This window comes from Peromyscus eremicus, chromosome 6, assembly GCF_949786415.1.
Source record: "Peromyscus eremicus chromosome 6, PerEre_H2_v1, whole genome shotgun sequence".
In the NCBI taxonomy this organism is placed as follows: Eukaryota; Metazoa; Chordata; class Mammalia; order Rodentia; family Cricetidae; genus Peromyscus; species Peromyscus eremicus.
Window position 1 is genome coordinate 104,590,382 of NC_081421.1, and position 23,241 is coordinate 104,613,622.

General features: G+C 41.4%; 1 protein-coding gene across 1 annotated transcript in view; it reads right to left on the reverse strand.

Annotated features, from left to right (window-relative positions):
• Nucleotides 1-464: 464 nt before the first annotated feature.
• The window catches only part of Tet2 (tet methylcytosine dioxygenase 2), a 78,534-nt gene continuing 55,757 nt past the window's right edge, over nucleotides 465-23,241 (reverse strand). Inside the window, exons 3-11 of the mRNA XM_059266286.1 lie at nucleotides 18,196-21,461; nucleotides 16,413-16,503; nucleotides 15,124-15,217; nucleotides 14,311-14,519; nucleotides 10,132-10,282; nucleotides 7,746-7,835; nucleotides 5,822-5,959; nucleotides 3,473-3,824; nucleotides 465-2,017 (exon numbers count right to left, since the gene is read on the reverse strand). Of these exons, the coding sequence (XP_059122269.1) occupies nucleotides 546-2,017; nucleotides 3,473-3,824; nucleotides 5,822-5,959; nucleotides 7,746-7,835; nucleotides 10,132-10,282; nucleotides 14,311-14,519; nucleotides 15,124-15,217; nucleotides 16,413-16,503; nucleotides 18,196-21,415 (5,817 nt within the window). The 5' untranslated portion in view covers nucleotides 21,416-21,461 and the 3' untranslated portion in view covers nucleotides 465-545. The remainder of the gene's footprint in view (nucleotides 2,018-3,472; nucleotides 3,825-5,821; nucleotides 5,960-7,745; nucleotides 7,836-10,131; nucleotides 10,283-14,310; nucleotides 14,520-15,123; nucleotides 15,218-16,412; nucleotides 16,504-18,195; nucleotides 21,462-23,241) is intronic.

Genomic DNA, 23,241 nt, shown 5'->3' on the forward strand with positions numbered 1-23,241 from the left:
AAACGAATTCAGTGTTTTTCCATTATTCACGTAATCTTCCTGTAGCTACTTGGATAAATAAGTTAATATTAAGCTATTACAGTGAAAACTGCATGCTAAAAAGCCATGATTCCAGTATTCGGTACATCATAGATCAGCACCAGATGATTCCTGCAACTGTCCTACTACAGTACTGTGTCCCATGACTATGCATACTTGGTTTCAGAAGTGGTCACATGTGTAGAGTGGGAAGGGAGCATCTCACACACAAAAGACCATAGCCAATAAGAGAACCAGTGGTTTTGAAAATAGGAATTGTAGAGCACTTTCTTCCCATCTTCCCTTTGCATAGGATGCTTTGGTCTTCTTCCTGAACGCCTCCAGTGACCACTTGGGAAGTCAGTGGAGATTAAGTGCAATGGTAAAATTAATCCCTATTTTGCTGGTGAGCTGACATCCCTCCCCCCCCCCACATACACGCTGCATTTGTCATGGATGTTGTAACCTGCCCCTACTGCCCATGCCATGAGAGAGAGGTTGTTCTTGGTCTGGCATGAGGGACAGCATCATTTAAATGTGTTGTAAGGCCCCGTGACCCGAGTGCAGGCATATGGAGATGTAGTCACTGTGGAGTTTGTGGTCAGGGACCCTGTGTTCTCAGCAAGAGACTGGATGAAGCGCAGGTAACTGGGCTCAGAAGGTTCCTGCAACTCTGTGGGCTCACGTTTTACCCTTTTGCCATGGCTTTTCTGAGACACATGGTCTGGTCCACACTCTTCCTCTTTCCCTCGGTTCTTTTCTGCCACTTTGGCTTCCCAGCAAGCCAAACCATGTTTTGGGTTATTCAGCCTCTTATGCTGATAAAATACAAGTGAGATCCTTGTGGGTTTAGCCCGATTAGGATTATTTACTTTGGTTGTGGCATGATTCTCTCGCTTTGCACACTCAATGAGAATTGATCCATGAGTTAGAGCCACAGCCACACCTCCAATGTCAGGATCCAGAAAGCAGTGCTCACTGTCTGACCAAACCTCCACAGAAGAATCCTCCTCCACAGAAGAAGCCATGTCCTGGCTTGCTGTCCCAGGCTGCTTCTCCTGACTGCTCTCAGTTGGATTGGGTAGTAGACCTTGGGCAGAAGCAGTACTACCATGATTAAACCCTGGAAGCACCCTTGACAGCCCATTAACTGTGTGCGAGAGCACGGCATCCTCCTTGTGGAAGGCGTCGTTGGAGCCGTCGGTCCTGCCCGCAGCTGCTGTGGTGTAGTTGTGGGTCGTGTGAGAAGGTGGATGATGCTCACTGTTTCTGAGGTCTGTGTTTGGATTGCTCATACTGTGTGGTAATCTGGAGGCAGCGCCCATGAAATGGCCATCCATCTCAGGGGTGGGATAAGCAGAAAGAGTTGCCAGGTAGTGTACATTTGGATTTATGGGACAGTTGGTAAAGGCATCTCCCTGTATGTTTTGGTTTCCATAACTTAAGTACCTCTGTTGGTAAAATGTGTGGATGGGTGGGAGGTTCAGCTTGGTGAGATGGTCCTGGCTTGGATATCTACACAGATCCCCAGGCTGAGACTGGGAGTAAGAACCTAAGAAAGGAGAGCAGTTGTCCACGGACACAGTCCCATTGCACTGATATGCTGCATATTGGTTATTCTGATTGAAATGCCCAGGGTAGGGGTTCATGGGGTCTGAAGGACTCAAATATGAACTTGCAGCTTGAGATGACGTGGGATAAAAGTTCACATGGTTGGCATCTCCATAAATATCTGAAGTGTGTGAAGAGCTTGGATAAGGACTAAGTGGATTGGGCCGTCTCGTGTATGGGTTGGTGGAGTAAGAGCCAATGGACTCAGACTGAGTGTTACTGGGCAAGATATGCTGTGGCTGTGGCTGTGGCTGTGGCTGTGGCTGTGGCTGAGGTGGCTGTGTCTGTAGTGGCTGTGGCTGTGGCTGGTGTGACTGTGGCACTTGCTGAAGGTACCTCTGGAGTGGCTGGGGCTGCTGTATGACTGATCCTGAAAGCCGCAATTGTTCTAAGGAGAGAGCAGGAACAAATACAGTGGATTGTTATTTTAAGAGCTCTAGTGGAGATACTTAAATACATGCAATAGCATTGGCAATCAATCCCCCCAAGCAAAGATGAATATTGTCAACATAATCTTTTGTGTCTGCAGTATTAGAATAATACATGCTGGACTTTGAAAAAAAAATGTGTGTCCAGAGTCACTGAAAATGCCTCTGCCTGCTCTACCTATCTCCCTCCCTTTCCTCCACTTAGGCCATATCCTCATCTTCTATGTAAACATAGTCTGGTAAGGGGGACTGGATTATAATAGTGCCCCCCTTACCTCTACTGTTCCTGGAGGAAGGGAACATGTTTTATTTGACTTGACTCTCAAATATCTGGCATCTGACAGGACTTTGTTGTAGAATTAAAATGACAAGAAGAATGGCATTTATCTATCTATACTTAAAAAGCACCTTAGTGGTTTTTTTTGTTTTGTTTTGTTTTGTTTTGTTTTGTTTTTTTTTTTTTTTTGGTTATTCGAGACAGGGTTTCTGTGTAGCTTTGCGCCTCTCCTGGATCTAGCTCTGTAGCCCAGGCTGGCCTCAAACTCACAAATATCCGCCTGCTTCTGCCTCCCGATTGCTGGGATTAAAGGCGTGCGCCACCACTGCCTGGCTCTAAAAAGCATCTTATACAATTGCAGAGAACACCTTGTAGACTTGTAATCTACAAACTGGACCTGCAGTGGCAATTCTGAGACATGAACAGCTTTCCATCACAGAAACCAGTAAGAAAGAGATGTTCATCTCTCAAAGCAAAGAGGATTGGTTGTAAACAAATCAGTGGTAAGCTACATTTAAACAACATTCTTGTAGTTGGGGTCAAGCCAATACTTTCTAAAAACTGGATTCCTGTTTAGTAGCTCTAATTGTAGACATAAAGCAAGGGGCTCTATGTCCATTCTTTAGTAGGACTACCATTCTTCTGATGAGTGTGGAACCTTACCTAAACCAGATCAAACCTGTCTATGGAAAAATACTCACCTTCCCCTCTATCCTGTAAATTGCATTTGCAAACTCATTTCAGTGCAGTACTATTTGAATTATCTGTATCTAGGCTTAATGACTTAGAGTTGTCCTAAGTTTCCTGTCTTCCCTTTTACTGTTTTTGCATTCTGAGAGGCTTTACTTGCATAGTTTCTGACATGTTGAAGTCTTGTGACCTCCTTCTGGCTCCATTGGATCTGTGTCCAAATGCTCCCTCCTTAACCTTGGTGAACTGTCCGTGCATGACTCCCGTTACTTTCGACATGTAAACGACCTGTATAATGTCTTTCCAGTTGGAGATGGAAGGCACACCAAACTCTGACAACCCCAGTGCAGCCTCAACCTGGCCACTTGAGCAAAGACTGTGGTATAGACTCAGACCATGATTGTTGACAGCCCCAGGTAACAGCTAGCACATGTCACATGGAGTTTACCTGGCAGCTGCTTCATATGACTTGCAGTTTCCATCTGCTTTGTACGTGAGGAAGACTTGTCCTTTTCATTCCCTTTCGAGCAGTTCTCCAGGGAGGCAAGTTTTTCAGCTGCAGCTTTCTTGGCCTCCAGTTTTCTTTGTCGGTCACTCTTGGCCCGCACGGCTAACTTTATCTTCTTCTTCCGAAAACAGGTCAAAACCTCAATGGACCCATTTTCTATCTTCTCCTGCTGACCTTCAGCACTCCCAAACTCATCCACAGGAGCAAGTATGTACATGGGCAAGACATGGAGCTGCTCATCCTCAGGCCGCACCCCAATTTCCCGATTGTCTTCTCTAGTGAGGGTGCACACCTGATGGGGAGGGGAAGATGTTCCAGGCTCAGGTGCAGGACCAAAACAAAGTGTACATGCTAAGGTTTCTCCCTCCCAGTATCTGCATGTGTGTTGGATCAAGGGCATGCATACAGATCTGCCTGTCACTAGTGAAGACAACGTACACGTGGAGGACATAGACAACCTCGCGTTGACACTTTTTCAAGTCTGTCTATCAGGAATCGCTCTGAAGAGGCTATCCTGCACTTCTAGCTAGAACTCAGGGAGGATCTACTTCTTCCAGATGAAATGAAGAAATCTCCTGCTTCCCACATGACAGATCATTTCTTTCTTTCAAGAGGTTAACCATGTGACCACTATATTGCAGTGGGCTGGCAAAGGATGACAATACAACACAGTTCAGCTTCCCTCACACCTGACTCCTAACCATCCATGTTTAAAAAATTTACTATGCTCAAGAAACTTTACAGCCAGGCAGTGGTGGTACATGACTTTAATCCCAGAACTCAGGAGGCAGGTGGATCTTGGTGAGTGTGAGGCTAGCCTAATGTACAGAGCAAGTTCTAGGACTGGCAAGTCTACACAGAGAAACCCTGTCTTGAACCCTACCCCTACAACAACCCCCCACCCCCCCAAAAAAAGAAAGAAAAATTTACAAGATGCCAATTGACATAAAAATGACCTGGTCACAGATATAAAAATGAATGTGGGTGATTTCCCCCTTAAAAGGAATGTGATCTTTCTAAATGAGTAATGTGAGGAATTGTGAAGAATGCTTTCCAAACTTCATGTCTCCAAATACATTTCCCTTGCATATCTATCACTACTCAGCTCTCATTGAGAGTGCCTTTCCATCTTGCCTGTAGAACCTGTGATCGCTCAAAGGCAGACTCTTTCACTTCCCACTCCAATCACCTTGCTGGAATGAAGAACAGACAGCATGGCTGAGTTATTGTGTTTCTTCTACCTTACAGAGTATAGCAGTCACCAAAGGCTGGGGCTGACCAGGGTGATGAGCAGCTTGTTTTCCTGAATCTAACTAGGGCTGATAGCTCTGCATCAGAGCTTTATATGTTTATAACCAAGGATGTGTTAATCCGTCGTGTCGAGTGGAATATGTAGGCATCATCCTGAGCTCCTTTGGACTTACTGAGCTTGTGTCATGAGCATGACACTGGGTGTCAATTACTTACCATTTTACTATCTCACTGAGCCTGAAATACACGGATTTGGCTTGATAGCTGGATAGCAAGCTTTAGAGATCCTTCAGTCTCTACTTCCCCTGTGCTAGAGGAAGTGCTTAGGCATCCTTAGTCACCTGCTACAGCACTGGCTTTTTTTTTTACAAGGCACAGGGGATCCAATTCAGTTCTGTCAGGCTTAAGCTGAACCACTTCCTCAACTGCGCATTACAAACTGTGGTGGTGATAACATGCCGACAGTGATAACGTGGTTTTCATTTGTATTTCTGTGCTAGGAGAATCAGTACCTTGTCTTGCAAATGCTAGTGAAGGTGTGAGTGTGTTTTCTTTTCCCACTTGTTTGGTTATAATTCACTACATACTTAAAGATTTTTAACTGTATGTATGGATGTGTTGTCTATGTGTATGTTAGCATGACTGCAAAAACCAGGAGAATGTACCAAATCCTCTAGACCTGGAGTTAGAGGTGGCTGTGAGCCAGGCTGAGAGGGTGCTGGGAATGGAACCCAGGTCCTCCACAAGAGCAGCAAACACTTTAAACTACTAAGCTATCTCTCCAGCCCCAACTTTGGTTTTCTTCATAAGTCATTTGAAATAACAATGTATAGACATGATTTAGATTAGTGCTAAGAATGCCCAAACTCTCATGTGGTTGTCCATGTTTCTCCTAATGTGCCACTCATAAGAGAGAGAGTGCTAGTAGTGCCCAAGGAAGGTCACTTTGGAACACAATTCACATCTGTTCTGAGCCAGCACCACACAACCTGTGCTTTTCACCAGCAGATGTTGCTGGGATCATAGGGTGCCACTTACCACTGTGCAGCCATTTGCCATGTTGTGCAGGTCTCTGTGGGAATGAGCAGAGAAGTCCACACATGCAGTGACCCCTGAGAATGGTCGGCCTTCCTTCAGACCCAAACGGCACTCTGGAGCTCTGTGTTCAAATTCAATCTGAGAAGAATATGTGTGTGAGTGGGAAGGTACTAGAGACTATTGACATTATTTGATACTATTTGTACTTTTATATCTAGAAAATAATGAAATGCCAAAAAATAGGGTACACAAGTTTCATTTGACAATATTGCTGAGGAAAAATGTGTGTGTGTCCAGGCACATGCTTGTGTGATGCCAGGGATCAAACTCAGGGCTTCACATACTGAAGTAAGCACCCGAGCATTGACTTACCCTGCCAGGTCCCAAATTTCTCCCTTCCCTTTTCTCCCTCCAACCCCATCCCCCAACCCACCCCACCCCCCGCTCTTTCAAATTCATGGCCTCTTTTTCCTATATTCCTAAACATAACCTGCCCATGAACATGTGTGAAGTGGCATTTATGGAATTCAGTCTAACATTGATCTAGGTATACCCACATAACCACTGCTAAAAACAAAGTCAGGTCCACACTCTTCATTCCCTGCAGTCTTTCTGCCAGTCTCAGGGGTTTTCCCTCCTGCTCTCGCTAGACCCACCACAGACAAATGAGGACTGCATCACATTTAAAGTCTTCTACATAGTTAAGCAAACAACCCATGTAAAAAGAAACTGTATAAGATGGAAGAAAATCTGTGTAGATGATACCTCTGATTATGGTTACTTTCCAAAATGTCTAAGATTGCTTTTCAAATAAAAATTCTATCACTTCATCCTTTCTCACCTCCAACACACTCAAAAAGTAGATTGATGGGTCCTATAAGCTGATATCACATGTAAATTTTGTACCATATACTTAGGAACAGCTTTATCTCTGTGTACATCCCTTCCTAGCTTTTATTATGTGACAGCTGCAGTTTGTGTTTTATATTTGTTTTTTAATTTATTTCTAAACATGTAGAAGTCACACTGATCTCTTGATGCCTCTGTGTGGTTATATTATAAGCAGGTCTTCACATGGGTTCATTGGATGATTTTGTTGTGGGAATCAATCTGGAGCAATTTCTGACCTCATCGCCTTGCTAACTAGTGAGCCTAGTACTTGTGAAGTAAGCAAATCCACAATGCCTAGCAAAAATCTGACATCTGGACCCATGTGTAATAAATGTAATACACATTTGAGACATAAAGATAATCTTGTGAAAACAGACTGCATAGTCAGGGTCACATGATTTAAATATATTCAACAAAATCTTCACATAGAGATAAATTAGTAGATAAAACATCAGTTAGGACTAAAAACTTGGCTTTTAAAGCTGAAAAGACCAAGAGTATACCTTTTTGATGGCAAAATTCATATACTAGGAACAATTCTACAAGTAGTTTTAACAATTAAGAGAAAGAGTGGGGCTGCAGAGACAGATCAGCTGTTAAGAGCACTTGCTGTTCTTGCAGAGACCCTACACCCACATAGTGGTTTAGAGTTGTCTATCCATTATAATCATGGTTCCAGGGGACCGTGTGTGTGTGTGTGTGTGTGTGTGTGTGTGTGTGTGTGTGTGTATGTGTGTGTATTTTCTTCCATATGTATATTATATGCTGGGTAGCACTCATATACATTAAGAAAAGGAAAAAGTGGCCGGGCGGTGGTGGCACATGCCTTTAATCCCAGCACTCAGGAGGCAGAGGCAGGCGGATCTCTGTGAGTTTGAGGCCATCCTGGTCTACAAAGTAAGTTCCAGGAAAGGCACAAAGCTACACAGAGAAACCCTGTCTTGAAAAAAAACAAAAAAAAAATTACTTCTGGACTGGATAGGTTATGAATAATGGACAAATATTTGACTCATCAATAATCACTTAAACTTACCTGATTATTGTATGCATCAGGTGCCATTCTTTTGTATATTGGAGCAAGTAAAGTAGCCAGGTTTTGACAATGTGATTCTAGTTTCTCTTCCTGTACAAAATGATTCAACAAGTTAAACATGGATATATAAACCTGTGTGCGTTTAGACACAAGGTGTTCAGTTGTATTATTTCCAAGTGTAGTGCTTTTCTTCATATATCCTAAAATATGACTGCTTCTAATAACATTGCTACATCCTCAATACTCCATGCTCACGAAGAAAAGTTTTTTAGATAGGCTTTCTGAAGGTAAATTCCCACTGCCATTCTGACAAGACGGGGTCTCCCTGTGTAGCCATGGCTGTCCTGACATCACTCCATAAGCCTGGCCTCCTAATCACAGAGATCTGCCTGCCTCTGGGCTGCTGGGATTAAAGGTGTGCCCCACCACTCGAGGCACATTCTCACTTTAAAATTACTAATGTTAAACACAATTTTGGGAAGCTGGAGAGATAGCTCAGCTGTTAAGACACTTGCTGCTCTTCTATAGGACCCCAAACTCGGTTCTTCTCACCTATGTCAGGGCAGCTCACAACCACCTGGAACTCAGTTTCAGGTGATCACATGCCTTCTAGCCTCCACTGGCACCTTCATATATGTGGTACATATACATTCACATCAATAATTATGCTTCCCACCTCATGCCCTGTGTGAGTGCGCACACAAATGACACGTACATCAGGAGATGCAAACTTCAGTAGGTGAACAGATGGCTGTACCACATTCCTGCCTGAGAAAATATCCTGAGAATATTTAAGTCATTTATCTTTATTTAATATTATAGCTGCAGATAACATTTCCCTTTTAGAGGAATATATTGAATTTAATAACCATGTGTGTATTTTAACTATACTTAAGATTCAATAGTTATAGTGTATGGAATGAACTAATAATACACAAATGCCGAATATATTGAGGTTTTTGATCAGTTGGCAAACTTACATGCAGACTCAAATGTTCTTGCATCCTACAATTTACAAATTATGTTTTTCAAAGAATCTGTATTTTAAGAGATTAAAAAATGTGATGGCTTCAATAAGAAACCAATGCTCATTTTATTTTTAAGTGGAACATGTAAACTAAAATTGACCTATTTTAGTTGCTCAAATATAATTCACTACAGTAACTTAAATCTTGTTGCTAAATATTATAAGCATGACTTCCATAATTCAGACATGGAAGAGTGACATCGCAAATCCTAATTTAGTTTCCTTTAAAATGTCTTCCTTATGTTAAAAAATAGTATTTACATATACATAATATATATATATATATATAATCTATAAAGCCACAAGGATTTTTATATGTTTATAACATGATTCACATTGTCACAGCAATTCCCAGTATCACAGAGCTTCAGGCAGGACAAATTTTAGTATGCAAATAATTCTTATCTGGTCTAAGATATTAATTATAGGCATGTTTTTTGTCCAAATACTCCATGAAATATAGTAATGTTAATGGAACCTCATCATTATGCATACTAAATAGTGTAAAATTACATAGAGAAATCAAAATGCTATAAACATCAGAATCTATTATTGCCTAAACTGGGCGTGGTGGTGCACACCTTTAATCCCAGCACTCAGGAGGCAGATTTCTGAGTTCAAGAAGAGTAGCCTGATCTACAGAGTGAGTTCCAGGGCAGCCAGGGATACACAGAAAAACTTTTATTGAAAATTTTTTTTTTACTGTATTACAGACTTTTTTTTACACAGAGCAAATTCTTTAGTCCAGCCTAGCCTAACCTAATTTAGTTATCACATGGCTATTCTGTAAAGGCTGGTTAGTTTTTGTCAGCTTGACACAACCTAGAGTCATTCTGGATGAGGCAACTTCAATTAAGAAAATGCCTTCTTGTGGGCAGGCCTGTGGTGCACATTCTTGATTGATGATTGATTGGCGAGGGCGAGCTCAATGTGGGCAGTGCTACCTCTGGTCCAGGGTGCTATAAGAAAGCAACCCAAATCAAGCCATAGGGATCAAGCAAACAGCACTCATTCATGGCCTCTGCAATGGTTCTGTGCCTCTGAATTCCTTCTCTAATCTCCCTATATAATGACCTACAGGCTTTAAGGTGAAATAAGTCTCTCCTCCCTAAGGTGAACTATCATGGTGTTTTAAATCCCAGCAGTAGAAACCCTGGCTAAGACAACCCACAGGGAGGAATAATTTGTGGTGCTATGCATAGTTATGTTAAATTTATAAAATATTTTGTACTTATGGTTTAGCCAGAATTTGTAGGTTCATCTGAGATGAAATTCCTTCTGTTAATGAGAGTATGACAGGTCATCCATGCTCATTAATTCTATATGAAAAATAGGTTATATATTAGGAAACAAACCAACCTCTTTAGGATTATCTCCAAGTAGCTTAAATTTCCTTGGGTTCTTGCTTCTGGCATACTTACATCCATTATAGTACATGCTCCAAGAACAACCAAAAGAAAAGGAGGCACCACAGGTTTCTGGATCCAAGCCCTGACAAGCACAGTTTCTCCTGAGATCAAAGCACAAAATGCAAGATTATAGGTACACTACACTGTCTCCTCAGGAAGGACATCTAGCACCTTAGTTTCTGACAAACTCCACCGTTATCTTTTGTGTTACTGAGGCATTCTCATGTCTTAAGGAGATAGGGATTCTTTCTTTTTCTTTCTTTCTTTTTTTTTGAGACCGGGTTTCTCTGTGTAGCTTTGCGCCTTGCCTGGAACTCACTCAGTAGCCCAGGCTGGCCTCGAACTCAGAGATCCACCTGCCTCCGCCTCCCAAGTGCTGGGATTAAAGGCGTGCGCCACCACCGCCCGGCGAGGATTATTTCTACCTTTTAGTTTTTTTGACCGAGTATAACTACCTAGATTTCATGTAATTTTGTGTCAAAGATATTTGTTTCCATGTATTGTTTGTCCACTTCAATTTTCTCACTTTAGTGTTCCAAACTTCTTCTTTTTCTTCTTTTTCTTCTTCTTCTTCTTCTTATTATTATTATTATTATTATTTATTATTATTTGTCATGCTCAGTTAAAATGCACTTGGTGCATTGTTTATAAATGTATTGTTGGATACACAAATTTTGATAAGGAAGGGGAAGGAACTCATTCTACAATTTAAAGACAGAACAAAACTATTGACCTAGGCCGGGCGGTGGTGGTGCACGCCTTTAATCCCAGCACTCGGGAGGCGGAGCCAGGCGGATCTCTGTGAGTTCGAGGCCAGCCTGGGCTACCAAGCGAGTTCCAGGAAAGGCGAAAAGCTACACAGAGAAACCCTGTCTCTCTGTCTTGAAAAAAAAAAAAACAAACCAAAAAAACTATTGATCTAATGTAACTGATGAACACAGATGGATAAAGTTTTGCAAATCATATTTAAGAACACATCATACATCCTGGTAGAGTTGGTTTCATCCCAACAATGCACAAATAAGTTCAGACATCACATGATCTTCAACAGACATACAAAAAGCCTTGACAAAGTTCAGCATTCCTTCATGAGATGTTCTAATGAAACTAGGGATAGAAGGGACCTATGTCAAACACAATAATAATGGGTATAAAGTAAAGCCGCAGTCAACATATGCTATATGGGGACCATTTCCTCAAATCAGGAATGAGGCAAGATTATTCATTACCACTCTTTTTTTTTTTTTTTTTCCGAGACAGGGTTTCTCTGTGTAGCTTTGCACCTTTCCTGGAACTCGCTTTGGAGACCAGGCTGGCCTCGAACTCACAGAGATCCACCTGGCTCTGCCTCCCGCGTGCTGGGATTAAAGGCGTGCGCCACCACCGCCCGGCACCACTCTTCTTTTTTTAAGTCAATGCTCAGTCTTTTCAGGAAAGCACAAAATAAAAAGAAAAATAAAATCCAGTAGTGGATTTTGGAAATAGCAGTACAGGTTTAGTTTCTATCACCCACAATTACCTATATAACTCGGGCTCCAGAGGTATCCAAGTCCTCTGGCCTATGTGGGTACTAGCAATTGCATGAACACATCCACACAGATAATTACTAGATAGATAGATAGATAGATAGATAGATAGATAAATAAGTAAGTAAGTAAGTAAGTAAGTAAGTAAGTAAGTAAATGGCAAAGAAATCGCCTCAGCTTCTTTATATACCAAAAATGAACTTGACAAGAATGAAATAGAACTCCTATTCACAATAGTTTCAAATCAAATTAAAAAAATACAAATGAATAAAATTAACCAGAGGTGAAAGTTCAAGACAATCAAGAAATTGGAGATATGCTCATGCATTGGCATAATCAGTAATTGGCTATATTAATGAAAATGATCTAGAGTCAAAGCAATCAAATTTCAAATTACATTCTTCACACCCTAAGAAAAATGATTTGGTTCCAAACATTCATATGGAAGCATGAAAGTCCCAAATAGTCAAAATAATCCTAAACAGAAGCCAGCAATGTTGTAAGTATCATAATACCTGATCTCAAACCATGCTACAGAGTCATAGCAACAAATCAGCATGGTACTCATACAAAAACAGACATTTAGACCAGTGGAATAAGAACAGAGCTATCAACATTCAAATTTGAGAACTACTGCCTGAATAAATGGTTCTGGGAAAATATCCACATGCTGCAGAAGAAAATTCTTTTCAATATGGATAAAAGTAAGGCAGTGGCAAAGGACAAATGCTCTTGTAGATAGTTTTCTCGTTTGAAGTCTTGGACCCCAGCCAGGAAGGGTATTGCCCACATTAGAGTGGGTCTACCTACCTCAATTAACCCTATCTATAGAAAATCCCTTAGTCATGCCCAGAAATATCTCCAAGGTGATTCTAGAGCCTGTCAGGTTGACAATAATCAATAAGCTCCACCTGAGGTAATCTTAATGATAGTGAGATTATATGGCTCAAGACAGGGATCAAATGTAGGATATTTAAAGAACTGCAAAAAGTATATACTAAAACCAAACTCAGTCAATAAATAAGCAGGCTAGAACTGAAGAGACACACATTAAAACTGCTTTGAGATTGATTCCACATCACTCAAGTCAGAAAATTTTCAAGGAAATATATGAAACCAATGTTGATAATGTGGGAAGGTGAGAACGTGAACCTATGCCCAAAAAACTCAAGAGAACTATCATGTCATGGCCATGACACTCTTGGTATAATGTTTTAGACTGGTTTACATAATCATCTTTATTTCCACTTGTTTTCCTGAAAATAATTTCCTTTCTCTATGGGTAGAAATTGATTATGTGCATGCATCACATTTTTTCTTTTTTCTTTTTTTTTATTTGTTTTTTGTTTTTTCCAGACAGGGTTTCTCCATGTAGCTTTGCGCCTTTCCTGGAACTCACTTTGTAGACCAGGATGGCCACAAACTCACAGAGATCCGCCTGCCTCTGCCTCCTGAGTGCTGGGATTAAAGGCGTGCGCCACCACCACCCAGCTGACATTTTTTAACTACTATTTATCTGTTGGTGGATATCTATGTTAGTTGTATTTCCTGGCTATTAGGCATAAAGCAACAAACAGCAAGTGTGAATGTGCAAGTAAGTATCCTTCCCTAAATCATTTCTTAAGTTCTTTAACAGCTGAGAATCTGAAGCCACTGTTTTGGTGTAAGAACAGTAATTCCCCAGCAAGTGTGCCCAACACGCCTTCACTTCACAAAATAATCCGATAGACTGGACAGTATTTTCCATCTGAAGCAGTTCAACAGAAATTTACAAGTCATGTGCTAGGAACTGAACTGAGGGCAGTCAAAGACCGTTAGACTTTTTGATCAAACCTGCCAAAATCAAGTCAGTTTTGAATTGGGGGGGTAAATTCTTAAATCAGCCACAGCTCAGTGGTATACAACCAAGTCTGAAAAAGCATAATAAACAATTAGCAATGGGATTGGTAAACATGGGCATATCCTTCTGTAATCCCAAATGGTTCTGTAGTTAGAATTAGGTAGATTTGAAGAAGTAAAAAACTTAAATGATTTTTCAGCCAACTGTGAGAAAATGTAGCAGGAGAGCCTTCCTGTACTTCAGCATCATGCGGAAATTCACCGAAGAGGAACAGAGAAAACATCGGAGAGAATGCTTTGTCTTCATGCAGAGGGGACCAAGTTAAACCAACAACAGTAACAACAGATACACAGCAGTGACATATGGAACAGTATTGAAAGGGGAAGGCAATTTGTACTACAGAAGTGATGAACTAGATTACATAGAAAAATGATTTCAGTTTCTACAGAACTTCTTACAAATCTTTAAGTGGTAGTCACATTGATAAAGAGTGTCAAATGGCATGGGAACTAAAATAGAAATTAGGGTAAAACTAATTCTACCTAAAGCCATGTGGGTGCAGACACTTAGATATTACCAGAAACTGCTGCTGAGTAATGACTTATGGTCTAAGTGGACAGAATATTCCTAAAAATCACTATGAATTACTCATTTTGAAATAAATAAAGCAAGTGACCTCACTTTATGTCAATAGACAAATTCAAGTCCTGCTTGAAACACAACTATATCCCTGGAGGGTAGGAAGGGTCTTAGCTCCACTTACTCTTCATTCAGGGCACAGCGCCGACTAGTGGGTGCACCGTGTTTACTCAGGATCTCTGAACAATCTGTGTAGAGTTGGTCAGCCAGAGTCCTTGGGATTCCATCCCATATCGCGATGAAAATCACAATCACAGCAGCCTCACAGGTGTGGCCAGCTCGCTCTCGAACCAAGCACATCACCTTCTCCTCCGTGGTCATTCTTCGGAGCACCTGTGTGAATCAATAGCCCACCCAAACAGTCCCGCCCCACCCAAAACAGAACAAAGGTCAGCTGGGTCCAATAAGTATCCACTTGCATGTGCATATTTTTTCATGTCTTGATCAAAATTATCACCATCTGCCCAGGTATACAGTGAGCACCTAATCAACTACCACAAAAAGATAAAGTACAAAATAGCCTCAATGGCTAGAGGCCTGGTATAGTGGGGCAATTAAATGCTACTCTTGTAGCAAGAACTACAGAAAAGACATGTAAAGTCTTAGTTGAGGTTTTCATTAAGTGGCATTATAAATAACCTGGGCTGGAGAAATGGCTCAGGTTAAGAGCACTGGCTGCTATTCCAGAGGACCTGGGTTCAATTCTCAGCACCCATATGGCAGCTCACAACTGTCTGTAACTCTAGTTCCAGGGCATCTTACACCATCACACCAATGCACATAAAATAAAGTTAAATAAATTATAAAAAATACAAGATGACACAGGATGTTCATTCCAACTGGCAACACTCTTTGGCTTGGGCAAGCCAATTCTTGAGGTTAGATGAATCAAAATGATCAAGACTGAATAGCAAGAGCACTGACATGTCACACTTACCCATTTAGCAATAGGACATCCCTGAGAACTTTTGCCTTCTTTACCAGTATAGATGACTTTTTCAATCCTAATAGCTTTACCCTTCTCTCCAAACCTTAAAGAAACACACACACACATACACACACAAACACACAATTAGTAGACTACTTCAAGAGGCAATCAAAATTAGGGGTTTAACTTATTAAATAAACATTCATTGTTTTATTTAAAAGTTGGTGTAAGCCAAGTAATGGGTTAAGTCTTAAGTCTTTTCTTCAGCATCTAAATATACCAAAATTAGTTACTCTGCAATTATATGTTGAGTAAAAATACTGGGAAAGCTATCTTTCTATATATAAAGTACAAAATAAGTTAGTTTGCTCAATTCAATTTTTGAAACCATATACCATTTGTTTATCACAAATTTACTAAATTTATCTTACAACTTGGAGAAATTAAGTTTTTAGAAATCTTGTATTTCTAAAGAAATCCAGCAAAAAGTATCCCGCTATTTTTAAAAGTCAGAACTCTAGAAATAGATTGTATTCCCTGTACTCCAGATGCTGTTTAGAAAGTGTTTAGAGAAATTCACTACCTCTGCCATGGTGTAGGACTACTGGTGAATTTCCACATAATAAATTACAAGTGCATAATCCACAAAAGAATGCAAGAATGATACTGTGTGTGCTGCCCACATATATGAAAATACACTTTAATACATGTCTGCTTCTTAAGAGCAAGACAGAAAACAGCTCGGAGCTTTATCTATAGGAAAGGCCTTCTGAGTCTTTGACATAAAGGAATTAAGTGTAGATATCTTGGACTGATAGTTTTGAAAAGCAAATAGAGTCTCTTAATTTAACCTTTTACCCTTAAGGCTTTCTTCTCTAAGAGAAAGAACTCATTTGCAAAGTTAAGCCTTAAATCAATGATCCTAACTGCCTCCCCTTTTTATTTCTTGGACACATCACCACGTAGCAGGAGAAGAAGGCTAGAGTGAGTGAGACCCCTTCACAGCCTGGGCCAGCACTCATGCCTGGCAGGTTGGCTGGATGATTTTTGTCCGTGCCTGGGTTTTCTAGCATCCATTTCCAAATGGGCAGCCTGTGCCAGCTAAGCAACTATTTGTCCTGTCAAATATTGTGACTCTGTAGTGAATAGCAGTGTGTTGGGTTGGCAACCCTGGAATAGCTAAGCCTACTGATAATTACTTGATTTACAATTGTTTACTGCTCTGTGTGGGGGAACTGGAAAAACTGCTGTATACAAAGGATAAACGTTAATCTGCCCTGTGCCTTTGAGTTAATTACCTTTCTTCCATGATTGTTCTAATAGCTGCCACATTAGGACCAGCTGCTACATGGGTATAAAAAGGACCTTCATCTTTTTCAATAATTTGTTCTGTTGAGATAATAGAAGATTATTATTTTAGACCTCAATTATACTAAGTATTAAGGCTACATCCAAAGATTATCCCCCAGCTGCACATTAATGGCCCTAAGTAACTTTCATTCTTTTTCCTATAAATTAGAGTACATTGGTGGCTTGATCTATTAGAAAATGTGCCAAGTAATACATACACAATGGCTACTGGCAAATTATCACGACATTTCAGATATAACATAAGAAATTATTTTAAATCAAGTATATAGACAAAATAAAAAAAGGAATTAAAATATGTAATAAACTACAACACAAGTTTTCTAAATAGAAAAAAAATCCAAGATGAATCATGCTTGTCATTTGAAAATTGCAAAATCTTGTCCTCTTCCACTCCAGATTAGTCAACTTGTTGAGTCCATTTACTCTACTCCTATTTTCCCTCAACATTTAATGAGAACTATTTTCACTACTCTAAAGTTATTACTTTATGAGGGAATCCTCGAGTCCAGTAAAAGGCCAGTTGTAAGAGTAAATGTGAGAAGTTGGTGCTGTGACATTTGCTACATGTTAGCTCTGTGAGGCAACTGATTAGCCACACACAGGTCAGAAAGACCTCCCCCACCAGTCTACCAAGTAGACGGCAGCACAGTACATTGTGAACAACAAGGTTGGGGGGCACTAGACAGTAATGCACCCCATTCTTCTAATGTCTTCAACTATACCTATGGGGACCAGATACTATTGATGTCTTCCAGCTGCACAGCTATTCCACAACACAAACTTAACAAAAGGCATGTTTAAAAAATACCATTTCTATAAAAAAAATAAAAGAAACCCACAAAAAGGGACACAAAAGTGAGAAGGGACTAAGTGCTTCTAAAGGAGCTTCTGCACATACTCAATGCTTTAGCACTAAGGGCTAACTAAGTACTTAAAGCCTTGTAACTAAGTACTCACAACTTTGCAATTTTCCAACTCAAGATTAAAGATAGTAACATCTTCAATCCCCAGAAATCTACTAATCTTTAACCACAACTTTAAACATGGTTTTATGGCACTGTTTTGTTGTTTAAAAAGCTCCAGGAGTTGGAGGAAGTAGTTGTTTTTCCTGTTAACAAATTTTCCTGCCTATATGCCTCCCCTAAGAGATAAGAGTTAAAATAAATAGATCAAGGCTGGGCATGGTGGTGCATGCCTTTAATCCCAGCACTTGGGAGGCAGAGGCAGGCCAGCTGATCTAAGTAGTGAGTTACAAGACAGACAGGGCTGGGAGACCCCGTCTCAAAAAACAAACAAAACAAGATCTAGGGCTGGAGAGATGGATCAAGCAGTTTGAATTCCCAGTACCCCATGGTGGCTCAGAACTGTAGTCCTATGGGATCCAAAGCCCTCTTCTGGTGTGCAGACAAAATTCTAATATATACAAACAAATCGTTAAAATGGTCTAAAATACATTTATGCTTTTAAGATCTGATGATTAGAGGGAAAAATGAACATATTCAGTGGGTATTTTGGGGGATGGGGGTGGATTCAAGTGAACTTTTTGCTTTGCATGACACAAGTGTCTGTGAAGACAAAAACAAGTTTTTGAGCCTTTACAGTTGGCTCCCAGACAGACTCCAGCTTTAAGCAGGAAGCAACTCTCAAATATGAAGATAATTAGCTAATTCTGGAAGACACCATGTGCCTCAGTATGTTACTAGCGCTTACCTACACATCTGCATGATGGGAAATCATATTGAGTCTTGATAGGTACTTCTGAAAGATTGTTGAGAGCGTTACCACCGGTTCTTTTGGTTGGCGTATCATCTGCAGCTTGGGTATGGCTCTCAGATTCTGCAGCTTCGGTTTTCATCGGACGAACAGTGATGGTGGCCGGTGTCTCTCCTTTGATTTGTTTTTGTGGTTTGAGAGTCAGAGTCAGGGTCGCATTGTCAAACAATGAGTGGAGCTGAAACTGCTTCAGATGCTGCTCCATGGTCTCAAGGATGCTCTTGGGCACCCCATGATCACAGCGTGGTGGGGAAGTCTCTAGCTTTATCCTTCTGGGTATTTTTTCTTCGGGTGCCAACACGGGGCGTTTACAGGAAGAGGGTTTGGATCCAGGCTCAGTCTTGATTGGCCTCTGCATCTGATTAGGACAAGAGTCAGCCTGGGATTGCTGTGTTTGTTGCTGTTCTTGCTTCTGTAAGAGGAGCAATCTTAGAGCAGCATGCTTCTGAATGTCCCTCTGAGGAGGGATCTGCATCTGACTTCCTCCTTGCTTGGGCACAAGGAGTGCCTTTGCTTGATTATGCACCAAGTACCTCTGCTGAGCAAGTTCAGCTAGCTTTGCTCTCTCTTTCTCTTGGCTTCTGCCTTGAAATCCCTGCAGAGCCAGGGTTTGTGGAGGCTTCTGTTCTTGTTCTGGAAAGCACCTGTGATGAATGTCCTGATTTTGGGTCACATCATTTGGAAAGTATTGCATGTTTTGTAGGTTTGGGGTCTTATTTCCTGCAAAGAGTCCAGGATGTTCAGGAACCGGGTGTGTATCATTTGAACAGGGAGTCTGTAGCTTGCTTATATTTGATTTTAAGATCTTCACATAAGGAGAACTTTTACTACTCATATTCTGTACTTGCTCCAACCCCCCTTGGGTATTGTTATGAGTTTGAAAATTACTTGATTTTGAATACTGGTTTTTACCACTATAGCATTCTTCCACTTTAATCTGGCTGGTGCATGATTTTTCTCTTTGCTTATCACTGCTACCTTGGAGATGAGAGAAAGTCTGAGGCATCTGTTCTTCAGTCTTCCTCTGTAATTGCTGCTGCTGGCAGCTTTGAGGGAGATTTGAGTTCTGGGATGCTTGTGTTTGTGCTGCCTGCTTATGAGGCTTATGTTGTGAAAAGTTTGAAAATGGTTCAGTCTCTGTGGCCTGTTGATTCAAGTGCTCATCAGTGGAGGGATTCGCTCTTTGCTGGAAATGAAAGAGAGGAGCACTTGGGGCCTGCACGTGAGCGCCAGGAGAGGGATCTGCCCTGGAGATGCACTCCTGGTATGAAGTTGGCTGGAACTGTAGATGTTGGTCCCCCATACCAGGAGAGTGTCCTTGATTCATCTCCACTTGGTACATTTGTGACTTCGGCTCTGGCTGAGCAGTTTCCTGGATGTAAGGTAGACTTGCAAATCCTGGCATGTTCAAATTTCTAGTGCACTGTTTAGAGGGCATCTGATTGGAAGTGCTGGCCTGATAACGAAGGACTGATCGAAACATTGCATCCTTATATTTTTGTGGTTGACGGTGCACTTCAAGAAAACGAGAGGTCTTCAGTTCAATCCATCCGGGCTTCAGATAGCGCTGGGCTGCCAGCACTGAATCTTGGGTTTGTTCCCTGTTTTCATCCTTCGGAATCTCTCGTTCCCTGTGTCCCATCGGATACAGGTTGTGCTCCTGTAAGTCTCCACTGTGGCCATGATTTGGTGGGTAATACTTGAGATGTTCTGACATTGTTCTTGTCTGTTCAGAGCGCACTGAGACACCATTATTCTGATGCCCTTCTGGAAGCATCAATGAGGGGTTGGATGTATGAACAGACTGATTCGGACTCTGGCAAGATGATGACGCCTTAGGCTGATGTTCTATTTTCCCTTCCCTTAAGAGCAGTGCATTACTTAAGGGATGGTGGTGTTCTTCTTCCAAAGCCGCATCATTCAGAGTGCCTTTTCGTTCCGAAGGAAGCTGAAGAATGACGGGAGGGGGAGAAAGAAGCAATCGTAATGGTGGAGTCATGGTAGTGGCAGAAGTGGAATCTTTAGTGAACACTGAGCTTTGCCTGAAGTAAGCACCATTGATTTCCTTTCGCTTTAAATACTGTTCAGAGCTGCCATGAGAAGCTTGCAAACCACTGTTGGAACTGGAACAGAATTCTTCAGCAAATAGCTTCATGTTTCCTTGGATGTTTTTGCTTTCCGCAGGAGATGGACCTATCTCCAAAACTGATTTTTGTTGGTGTTCTGGTTTCTGGAAGGGACAGGTACCTAGCACTCCAGCTGGTTTGCTGGTAGTATCAGCATCACAGGCCTCAGCCACCATGGCAGCTGGCTCCAGAGGCAGCTGGGAGCTTGAGGTCTGTGGGGAATTGATCTGCTCTGAGGTATGCGATGGTTGAGTGATCTCACTAGACAACTCATTAGTAGCCCGACTGTTCAGGGCATTTACATGAGATGTGGTATTCTGCACTGTAATGGAAACACAATCTGGACAACACTGAGATGCTGTTTTTTCCAGGAGTTCACCGTGTGTGTTTTCCACAGAAGGGGCAGAAACTGTAGCACCATTAGGCATTAGCACAGCCTTGTTTTTAAGTAAAACGTTCCTGCCGTTTTCCCCTTCCTGATTCTTGAGAATCCACAACTCTGTGTTTTCAACTCCATTGCAGTTACAAGTCGGGGCACTATTGATGGCTGTACCTGCACTTCCCTGGGCTACAGAGGGCACAGCTTCTCTGTTCTCGCTCACACTGGAGACACTGGGCTGATGGCTGCTTTCACCTGGGTTTCTCTCTTCGCTTTCCCCGAAGTTACTGCCTTCTCCCTTAGCTTTGTGGTCTAGCTTCAATTTCTTGTCCAGATGGAGCCCAGAGAGAGATGGTTCACTGACAGTGCGTTTTATGCCTCTATTTTGCAAGCACCTGGAATACCCTCTGCCTTCATGTATGGAGTCTGGACTCTCACGACTGCTCTGGCTGCCTTTTATGGGGGGTACTCCATAATAGCTTTCGGAAGACTGCCACTTGATGTCTGCATTTACTTCTTCTGGATGATGTCTCTCTGCTAACGGGCTTCCAATCTGGAGTTGAGGTTCTGTCTGGCATCCGGGAGAAGGTGATGGTATCAGGAATGGACTCAGTCTGTTGCCCTCAGGATGGGTGGTTCTGTCCTGTTCCATCAGGCTTGCTTCGGGGCCATCCACAAGGCTGCCCTTTGAATTAATCCTAAAGAACACAGACACAGAAATTGAAAAGGCATTACAACACCACCAATACCTACATATAGCAACTAGATACGCATTTTCATGTTTTAGCAGCCAACAGCTACTCTTGTCTTCCTAGCATGGAGAAAAGGAATAATGGAATCTCAGATTCTTTGAGAAGTTTATATTTCACCAGTAAGTAGTATCATTTTCTCCAGCAATTTGTCCAATCACTTACTGGAACTGTCATTTCTGCTTCCCTATGTATTCCTTGAATCATCTATATTAAAATCCACTCAGTTCTATTTTGTCTTATAATCTCTGTAATAGTTCTTTGAAACTGGATCAAGTTCTTCAAGGCTGCCTCCAATTTGTTATCAAAGATAAAAAAGAATGTTCTAAAATCTAATTCCGGTATTTTCCCTCCTCATCATACCTGGTTAGTTCTGCCTGACCTGTATCAGTGGTTTTCAAACTCTTCCATTTAACAGGGAGGGGCATCACATCTCATTTCAATGTTGTCCATATACTATGGGGTGATGCGGTGAAAGAATCAGCTTTAAGACACCCATTTGGCTATGGACTGAAGTCATTGCAAGGTGATTATGTGCAGCATGCAGGAAGCTCTCCCCAGGTTCAACACTCAGTTTGAAACACACACACACACACACACACACACACACACACACACACACACACACACACGACCACCTCCAAGCATGCCACTTCTAGGTGATTTTTTAGCAAAAGATACCAACTTGAATAAGATTCCCTGTCTAGGGCAGGCGAGATGACTCTGCGCGTTAAGGGCACTCGGCACTAAGCTGATGACCTGAGTTTAATTTCCAGCACCCAGGTGAGAGGAGTGAAGTCCTACAAACTGTCCCCTGACTTTACACCTGTTGTGGCATACACATAGTCAGGGGAGCACTATTTTCTGTCTGGACTAAAACAGTGTCGTATTAGGTTAGTAGTTACTCTTTAGACAAGACAAATGGAACAGAGGAAGAAATAAGATAGAAATGCTGAAAAGCAAAACTAAAATTATTTATTATTAGATTTAGCAGGGCACAGTTGCTCACATGTTTAACCCCACATGGGTAGGGGGATGGATGAGTCGACAGGAGTTCCAGGACAGCCAGGGCTATATGTATACTGAGACTCTGTCTCAAAAAGATAATATATTATACACTGGTCAATGAGAAGAACCAGCTTAAAATGCTGTCATCACCTCTAAAGATTTAGTAAAGTAGCTCCCAAAATGCAATTATAGCCTCAAAACATAAAAGCAATCGAAGCTTTATGGCAATAAAATATTGCAGTTGTAGCAGAACAAGTAAACTATAAAAGCTCTCTCCATGTATATGCAACAAGATTGCCATAGAGGACAGAGTTGAGGAGTGAAAGAAAGGTAGGGAAGGAAATACAACCCACAGCTAGATGTTCTGAGAAAGGACTGCAGCCAGTCTGGTGGTGAGCAGCAGCTCCACTCTACTAGGTCCCCCCAAGTTTCTCACTAGCGTTCACATAGAACCTCCATCTGCAAACGTAGAAAGATGCCTTACTCATTTCAACAATGGCTGTCCCAACAATTTACAGATCTTATTGATGAACTGTATATGATTTCTAACTTTTTGCTGCATAAAAATAGAATGCTTTTTGCTGCATAAAAAGGGAATGCTTCGACATACACAAAACCTAAGTAACAAATACATAAATGGACAGAAAAGCAGCTGAAGAACAGCAATGGGAAGGGGATTGCTTTTAATTGTCTTTTTATACTTTTAAGTGTGCATTACTTA